The sequence below is a fragment of the Triticum dicoccoides genome, chromosome 3B, assembly GCF_002162155.2.
Source record: "Triticum dicoccoides isolate Atlit2015 ecotype Zavitan chromosome 3B, WEW_v2.0, whole genome shotgun sequence".
NCBI lineage: Eukaryota > Viridiplantae > Streptophyta > Magnoliopsida > Poales > Poaceae > Triticum > Triticum dicoccoides.
In genome coordinates, this window is record NC_041385.1 from 232,684,159 (window position 1) to 232,692,322 (window position 8,164).

At 45.4% G+C, this 8,164-nt stretch overlaps 1 protein-coding gene across 1 annotated transcript; it reads right to left on the reverse strand.

The window, feature by feature from the left end:
* Positions 1-3,157: 3,157 nt before the first annotated feature.
* Positions 3,158-6,361, reverse strand: LOC119279497 (pathogen-related protein-like). Its single transcript, XM_037560718.1, has 3 exons — positions 6,253-6,361; positions 3,388-3,698; positions 3,158-3,292 (listed from the first exon to the last, which is right to left on the reverse strand). The coding sequence occupies exons 1-3, from the start codon at positions 6,359-6,361 to the stop codon at positions 3,158-3,160; spliced, it is 555 nt and encodes a 184-aa protein (XP_037416615.1).
* Positions 6,362-8,164: the final 1,803 nt, after the last annotated feature.

Here is an 8,164-nt window from a genome sequence, read left to right on the forward strand (position 1 = left end):
GGTTGAATACCAAGAGCCTTCCCCAATGACCGTTCGGGACTCGCCTTCGATAGAGGAGACGTGCCAATGGGCACGGTTGGGTTACCTACGCCCGTATTAATGAGAATCCCGGAATAAGGGGACACGATCTCTGCTTCGACAGGACGTGCCAAGGAAACCACCTCGCTAAACGCGCTGAGGTGGGACAGTAAAAACGATTCGAATAAAGGCTTGGCCGTGGTGTGATGTCACGCCACGAAATACGTCAGCAGATTGAACTTGTGTAAATATTAATCTCTCTACGGTGGTATGTGGAACTTATTTTGCAGAGCCGGACACTATCCTTGTGTTCAAAATCTTTTATGAAGTATTCGGAGGAGGAACCAGCCTTGCAATGCCGAAGACAATATGCGCGCCGGACTCGTCATCATTGAAGCCTGGTTCAGGGGCTACTGAGGGAGTCCCGGACTAGGGGGTGTCCGGATAGCCGAACTATCATCTTCGGCCGGACTCCTAGACTATGAAGATACAAGATTGAAGACTCCGTCCCGTGTCCGGATGGGACTTTTCTTGGCGTGGAAGGCAAGCTTGGCGATACGGATATGTAGATCTCCTACCATTGTAACCGACTCTGTGTAACCCTAACCCTCTTCGGTGCCTATATAAACCGGAGGGTTTTAGTCCGTAGGACGAACAACAATCATACCATAGGCTAGCTTCTAGGGTTTAGCCTCTCTGATCTCGTGGTAGATCTACTCTTGTACTACCCATATCATCAATATCAATCAAGTAGGAGTAGGGTTTTACCTCCATCGAGAGGGCCTGAACCTGGGTAAAAACATCGTGTCCCTTATCTCCTGTTACCATCCGCCTAGACGCACAGTACGGGACCCCCTACCCGAGATCCGCCGGTTTTGACACCGATAAGCCATCTTGGTCTAAGAAGCTCAAATAGAAGATGAAGAAGTTGTTTTGCCTTCAGGCCCAGGGTCAGTATAAGGCTCATGTTGCTGACAAGATGGCCCGTCGTCGATACAAGGCCATGATGAGGCATGTTTGCCGCACTGTTCCTAATGAGTCTGAGGACAGGATCACTAATGAGGAGCCTTGAATCCTTGCTCACTGCCCGTGGACTGATTCTGACGATGGCCCTGGAGGACCTTCAACTGTTGTAGAGGAGTCTCAGGAGGAGAAGAAGGATGTGTGATGATGTCTTGGAGGGTTGCTACCACCGTCGTGCTTAGGTGTCCTTTCTACTCTTGTGGTGTCTTGATGCTAAAGGGGGAGAGAGTATAGGATTTATAGTGTGTCGTGAGTTGAGTGTGTCTTTCTTTGTCACTTGCAGTGTGTGTGTGTGTGTGTGTGTGTGTGTGTCTCGTGAGTCGAGTGTGTCTTTCTTTGTCACTGCTTTCGTTTGCTTTGGTTTGTGTTTGTCCCGTAAGTCCGAGACCATATGGTGTGAGAAATATGAACTATCCTTCTCTATCTATTTAGGTCAAGTACTTTATGTTATTACTTGATTCTGAGTTGTACCTTATGCTTATGCTCTTATTCATATGCTCACATGGTGTTACTTGCTTACTATCCTCCTTTTATACTTGTGCAAGTATGGCTTGGTCTATAAAATATAGGGGGAGTGTGGATCCTATATGTGTGTATTTTGAATTCCAAAAGCATATCTAAAATAGTGCACACATATAGGGGGAGCCTGTCTATATTTTGGAGATTGTGGGGTTGCACACCTTCTTTTGCTATATCCTTTGTGCAAATCCCACATTGTCATCAATCACCCAAAAAGGGGGAGATTGTTAGGGCATATTTCTCCCTAAGTGGTTTTGGTGATTGATGTGAACATGTTTGCGGACTAATCGTGTGCACTGAGCATTTCAGACTACAAGCATATGGCACAAGGCGATTCGTATCCCTCGAAGTTTCAAGAGAAGACAATTTTCTTTCTCGCGGTTCCTTTCTGGTGATCTTGAGTCGTAGGGAAAACTGTACTATCAAGACGGGGTCCGCGTTGGAAAGGTTTGGGTGGAATCAACACGTGCACACTCATATTGCACCCATCGTTCCTTTCCACTCTTCGGAGTAGTCCGCCGTTTGCATCGGAGTGGGGGCAAAGAGCCACCAGCGGTAGTACTACTGTTACCACCACTCATACTACTGCTCAAGGATGGGGCCTTGACTTTTCATGTCGGATTTTACGGTATAACCTCCGGGTCTCTAATGTGCTATCTGTTTTCCCCTGGAATACTAGCGGTTGTGGCAGCGGTAGTACAACCTTTCGGCGGTAGTACCGCTCCTACTACCATGGCCACCACCGTCTGTATCTCTGCTTTTCCCCCTGTTTCTCGTTCTCTCCTGAGATGCCCTCAGGGTGCGGTAGTACCGCTCCTGGAGCGGTAGTACCGCCCGTCTGCAGGCTGGGTGGTGGATAACGGTTGGTTTTGTCTTCCCACTATAAAAGGGGGTCTTCTTCCCCAAGAAGATTTTCCTCTTCCTCCCCCAAACTCCATTGTTGCTCCAAAGCTCATTTTTGCCCGATCTCTCTTCCTAGCCAATCAACCTTGTTGATTTTCTAGGATTGGTTGAGAAGGCCCGGATCTACACTTCCACCAAGAGATATTTGATTCCCCCACTAATCCCTTGCGGATCTTGTTACTCTTGGGTGTTTGAGCACCCTAAACGATTGAGATCACCTAGGAGCCACATTCCATTGTGGTGAAGCTCTGTGGTATTGTTGGGAGCCTCCAATCAAGTTGTGGAGATTGCCCCAACCTTGTTTGTAATGGTTTGGTTGCCGCCTTCAGGGGCACCACTAGTGGAATCACGACATCTCGCATTGTGTGAGGGCGTGAGGAGAATACGGTGGCCCTAGTGGCTTCTTGGGGAGCATTGTGCCTCCATACCGCTCCAATGGAGACGTACATCCCCCAAAGGGAAGGAACTTCGATAACACATCCTCATCTCCACCGGCTCTACTTGTGGTTATCTCTTCCCTTTACTTGCTATTGTTGTGATGCGTTCTTTTCTTGCACTTGTTGTTGTTGTTGTTGTTGTTGTTGTTGTTATTGTTGTTTCACCCCCCTCTAGTCAATCATATCGATCCTTTCAACCGCAAAAGAAAACGTACATTGATACTGCTAGTGACATGTTTCGTCAATTTTGCCGCTCTCTAGTTTACTCTCATCAGAGGGCAACCTAAAGCCGATGCAACAGCAGCAGAAGCAGGCGCGCTGAAGAAGCTCGCGAGGAAGTTGCCACACTCGTAGAAGTACTCCGCCTTCTCCACCCACGTGTCCTCGTCAACCTATCATCACATTGTTGGAGAACCATGATGATGTTTTCTCGGTTACTGGCTTACCGTAAATATGAACTTTGAATGACAATGACACACAATTATACTGTGGAACTTATATGGAAGACGCAGACCCCAAAGAACTCGACCCTCTGGCCGTGTGGAGGGTGCCCCTTGAACGGCCCCTCCATGTAACCCCAGTGTCGGAACTTGAAGGCAACCCTCGGCGGGCCATTGTACACGTCTAGCACCTCAATGGCGAAGCCCCTGGGGAACGCCGTGAGGAACATCAACATGCCAGAATCGTCCGTCTCCTTGCCCGAGTTGTAGATGCGGTGCTTCGGTGACAGGGTGGTCGCCAGGAACGCGTTATAGCCACTGATGGCCATCACCTCCTCCCGTGTCAGAGGCTTCAGTCCTGCAAGTGGGCATGATTCGTTCCATTTTTGAGTGCCGCGTGCTACCTCTTGAGCATGCGTTGGTTTTTCCCTTGAAGATGAAAGGGTGATGCAGCAAAGTAGCGTAAGTATTTCCCTCAGTTTTTGAGAACCAAGGTATCAATCCAGTAGGAGGATCCTCAAAAGTCCCCCGTACCTACCCAAACAAACAAGAACCTCGCAACCAACGCGATAAAGGGGTTGTCAATACCTTCACGGTAACTTGCAAAAGTGAGATCTGATAGAGATAATATGATAAGATAAATATTTTCAGTATTTTTATGATATAGATTGGAAAGTAAAGATGCAAATAAAAGTAGATGGGAAACTTATATGATAAAAGATAGACCCGGGGGCCATAGGTTTCACTAGTGGCTTATCTCAAGATATCATAAGTATTATGGTGGGTGAACAAATTACTGTCGAGCAATTTATAGAAAAGTGCATAGTTATGATATTATCTAGGCATGATCATGTATATAGGCATCACATCCGCAACAAGTAGATCGAAACGATTCTGCATCTCTACTATTACTCCACACATTGGCTGACTCCTGCCTGCATCTAGAGTATTAAGATCATGAAGAACAGAGTAACGCATTAAGAAAGATGACATGATGTAGAGGGATAAACTCAAGCAATATGATATAAACCCCATCTTTTTATCCTCGATGGCAACAATACAATACGTGCCTTGCTGCCCTTGCTGTCATCGGGAAAGGACATCGCAAGATTGAACCCAAAGCTAAGCACTTCTCCCGTTGCAAGAAAGATCAATCTAGTAGGCCAAACCAAACTGATAATTCGAAGAGACTTGCAAAGATAACCAATCATACATAAAAGAATTCAGAGAAGATTAAATTATTTCTCATAGATAAACATGATCATAAACCCACAATTCATCGGATCTCGACAAACACACTGCAAAAAGAGTTACATCAAATAGATCTCCAAGAAGATCGAGGAGAACATTGTATTGAGATTCAAAGAGAGAGAAGAAGCCATCTAGCTAATAACTATGGACCCGAAGGTCTGTGGTAAACTACACACAATTCATCGGGGAGGCCTTGGAGATGATGTAGTGGCCCTCCATGGTCGATTACCCCTCCGGCGGAGCGCCGACGAAGGCTCCAAGATGGGATCTCGCGGATATAGAAGGTTGCGGCGGTGGAAATTGTTTTTCGTGGTGCTCCTGGATATTTTCGGGGTACGTGGATATATATAAGAGGAAGAAGTAGGTCGGTTGAGCCATGAGGGGCCCACAAGGGTGGGGGGCGTGCCCACCCCCCTAGGGCGGGCCGGGCACCCTCGTGGCCGCCTCGTTTGCTGCTTGACGTCCACTCCAAGTCTCCTGGATTGCGTTTGTTCCAAAAAGATCGCTCCCGAAGGTTTCATTCCGTTTGGACTCCCTTTGATATTCCTTTTCTTCGAAACACTGAAATAGGCAAAAAAACAGCAATTCGGGTTAGGGCTCCGGTTAGTAGGTTAGTCCCAAAAATGATATAAAAGTGTAAAGTAAAGCCCATAAACATCCAAAACGGGTAATATAATAGCATGGAACAAACAAAAATTATAGATACGTCGGAGACGTATCAAGCATCCCCAAGCTTAATTCCTGCTCGTCCTCGAGTAGGTAAATGATAAAAACAGAATTTTTGATGTGGAATGCTACCTAGCATAATTCTCAATGTAATTTTCTTTATTTTGGCATGAATGTTCAGATCCAAATGATTCAAAATAAAAGTTCATATTGACATAAGAAATAGTAATACTTCAAGCATACTAACAAAGCAATCACGTCTTCTCAAAATAACATGGCTAAAGAAAGCTATCCCTACAAAATCATATAGTTTGGCTATGCTCTATCTTCATCACACAAAGTATTTAATAATGCACAACCCCGATGACAAGCCAAGCAATTGTTTCATACTTTAGTATGCTCAAACTTTTTCAACTTTCACACAATACATGAGCGTGAGCCATGGACATAGCACTATATGTGGAATAGAATGATGGTTGTGGAGATGACAAAAAGAGAGAAGATAGTCTCACATCAACTAGGCGTATCAACGGGCTATGGAGATGCCCATTAATAGATATAAATGTGAGTGAGTACAGATTGCCATGCAACGGATGCATTAGAGCTATAAGTGTATGAAAGCTCAACAAAAGAAACTAAGTGGGTGTGCATCCAACTTGCTTGCTCACGAAGACCTAAGGCATTTTGAGGAAGCACATCATTGGAATATACAAGCCAAGTTCTATAATGAAAAACTCCCACTAGTATATGAAAGTGACACCATAGGAGATTCTCTATCATGAAGATCATGGTGCTACTTTGAAGCACAAGTGTGGAAAAAGATAGTAACATTGTGTAACATCCCAAATCTATCATGAAGATCATGGTGCCCGCCGCCTCCCTCGCGCACGCGCCCGTGCCCGAGCCGGACTCCGCCGGAGTCCGGGATGCCCCTGCCACCGCGGCTTGCCCCCTCCCCCAAGCCGGCCCCACCCCGCCCTCTTTATATGCCGAACCGCCGACGCCCTCAACCCCTGCCTCTAGAAGCAGCAGCAGCCGCCGCAGCCCGCAGCAGCCGCCGCTACAGCAACCCGCGCCAGCGCCGCCGTCGTCGTGTTCCGCCATCGCCCCGTCTCGCTGGAGCCGCCGCCGGTCCCGATCCGATCCTCCCGCCGTTTTTTTGGTTTTTACGTAAAAACCCTGGGTTTTTTAAAACCCTAGATTCGTTTTTTTAGATTAGATCGGTTCGGTTGTTCTGGTTTAGTTTAATAGCGGACGTTCGTTCGAACATTCATTTTAACGAACGGTGTGCACCCGTTAGCCGCACACAGCGAACGTTCGTTCGTTAGCCTGTTCGTCGGTTTTATTTTTCCAGGGTTTTTCCGCGATTATTTTCGATCGCGATTTTTTCCCTGATCTTCGTTTTAGTTTATCTTTTCGCTCATTTATCGGAATCAGGCGATTCAAGCGCCCAGATCTTCGTATTGAAGCCCTCTTTATGTTTAAACAACTTGAACAAGATTTTGATACTATAAAATTTGACTTTAGTCCAGATTAGTAAACGAATCTTGTTTCTTTTGCAGTTTGAGTTTCATTGCTTCGTTTGATTTGATTCTTTTTGCAAACCGGAGTTCTTAAGTTGAACTTTCTGGTTAGATCTCTTATTCAAGTTTTACCCCATGCTTCTAGTTTGAGTACTTATGTATGTTATTGTTTGTTTGCGATAGAGTACCCGTAGTGCGAAGCGTGCTACTACGAGTCTCTAGGTTTTGCGGATCATCATCAAGGCAAGTAACACTTTGATCATATCCCTTTACTACCTAGTTTTTCTTGCATTAGATCAACCCTCAAATATTGCATGGTTAGGATCTGATTAATATGTGGGTTTTGGGAAGTAGATGATGAGGTAGAACCTATTGCCCTGTTTATTATCAAACCTTTGGGAGTTACTTCTACGTTGTGTTTATATTACTATGCTATGCTCGTAGACGTGGTTTGAGTGAGTGTATCCATGACAGATGTGAGTATTGCTAATTAATGGTTAACTTAAGGTGGCTACTTTAATACACATCTGGGTGGATTGCTTGAGGCACCCTGGAGTACCCAGTGGTTGTCAGGACACCTGAAGAATCTAGTGTTGTCCAAGGATATCCCAGAGTACCCGTGTGATCATCCTACAGTCCGCCACCCAGGCTCAAAGGGATCATAAGATTATTCATGCTAGAAACTTCCATGTGCAGCCAAGCTATCATGGGCTCTAGCATAGTTGAGTATGTTGCATGACCTCTTTTAGTGGTGGGCTAGCAGATGTAGGGGAAAGTAGGTGTAACTCTCCACCCAGAGTAAAGAGTTATTGTTTCAGAAAGACTATGTCTCGAATCTCCGACCATGGATGTATTCGAGTCTTGTGGGGAAAAGTGCACAAACCTCTGCAGAGTGTACAAACTAATCATGGTTAGCCGTGTCCCCGGTTATGGATGTTTTGAGTATCTAGTTCTTGGATTATCATGTTGATCTCATCACTCTAAACTAATTTGATTGGGTTTAATGATGATGTTTAATTGGGATTGACTTGGAGGAACCTTCTCAATGTTTGACAACCACCATGATAGTTAAATTAAAGTTATTCCTTGGTGTAGGGAAAAATTGGCTTTATGCAAAACTATAACCATAGAGCTTTCCACCAGCCAAATATGCATGTAGTGATAGCATTCATTCTGTTAATTACACTATGTGTTACATTGCCAGCATATTCCATGTGCTGACCCGTTTCAGGCTGCAACGTTTCATGTTGCTGACTTTTCAGATGACGAGTAAGGTGCCATAGGTCGTTGTCTTTCACTCAGCCATGCCGTTGAAGTTGATGGACACACTTTATCTTCCAAGCCTTCCGCTGTTATCCATTCTAGATGGCCTTAAGCCATATAA

Excerpts from the sequence above, each read along its gene's own strand:
- LOC119279497 (XM_037560718.1), bottom strand. The coding sequence starts at position 6,361 with ATGGCGGAACACGACGACGGCGGCGCTGGCGCGGGTTGCTGTAGCGGC. Across the intron at positions 3,699-6,252 it reads AGGGGTTGAGGGCGTCGGCG|GACTGAAGCCTCTGACACGG; the intron begins GTTCGGCATATA and ends GCCCACTTGCAG. Across the intron at positions 3,293-3,387 it reads TCTTCCATATAAGTTCCACA|GTTGACGAGGACACGTGGGT; the intron begins GTATAATTGTGT and ends ATGTGATGATAG.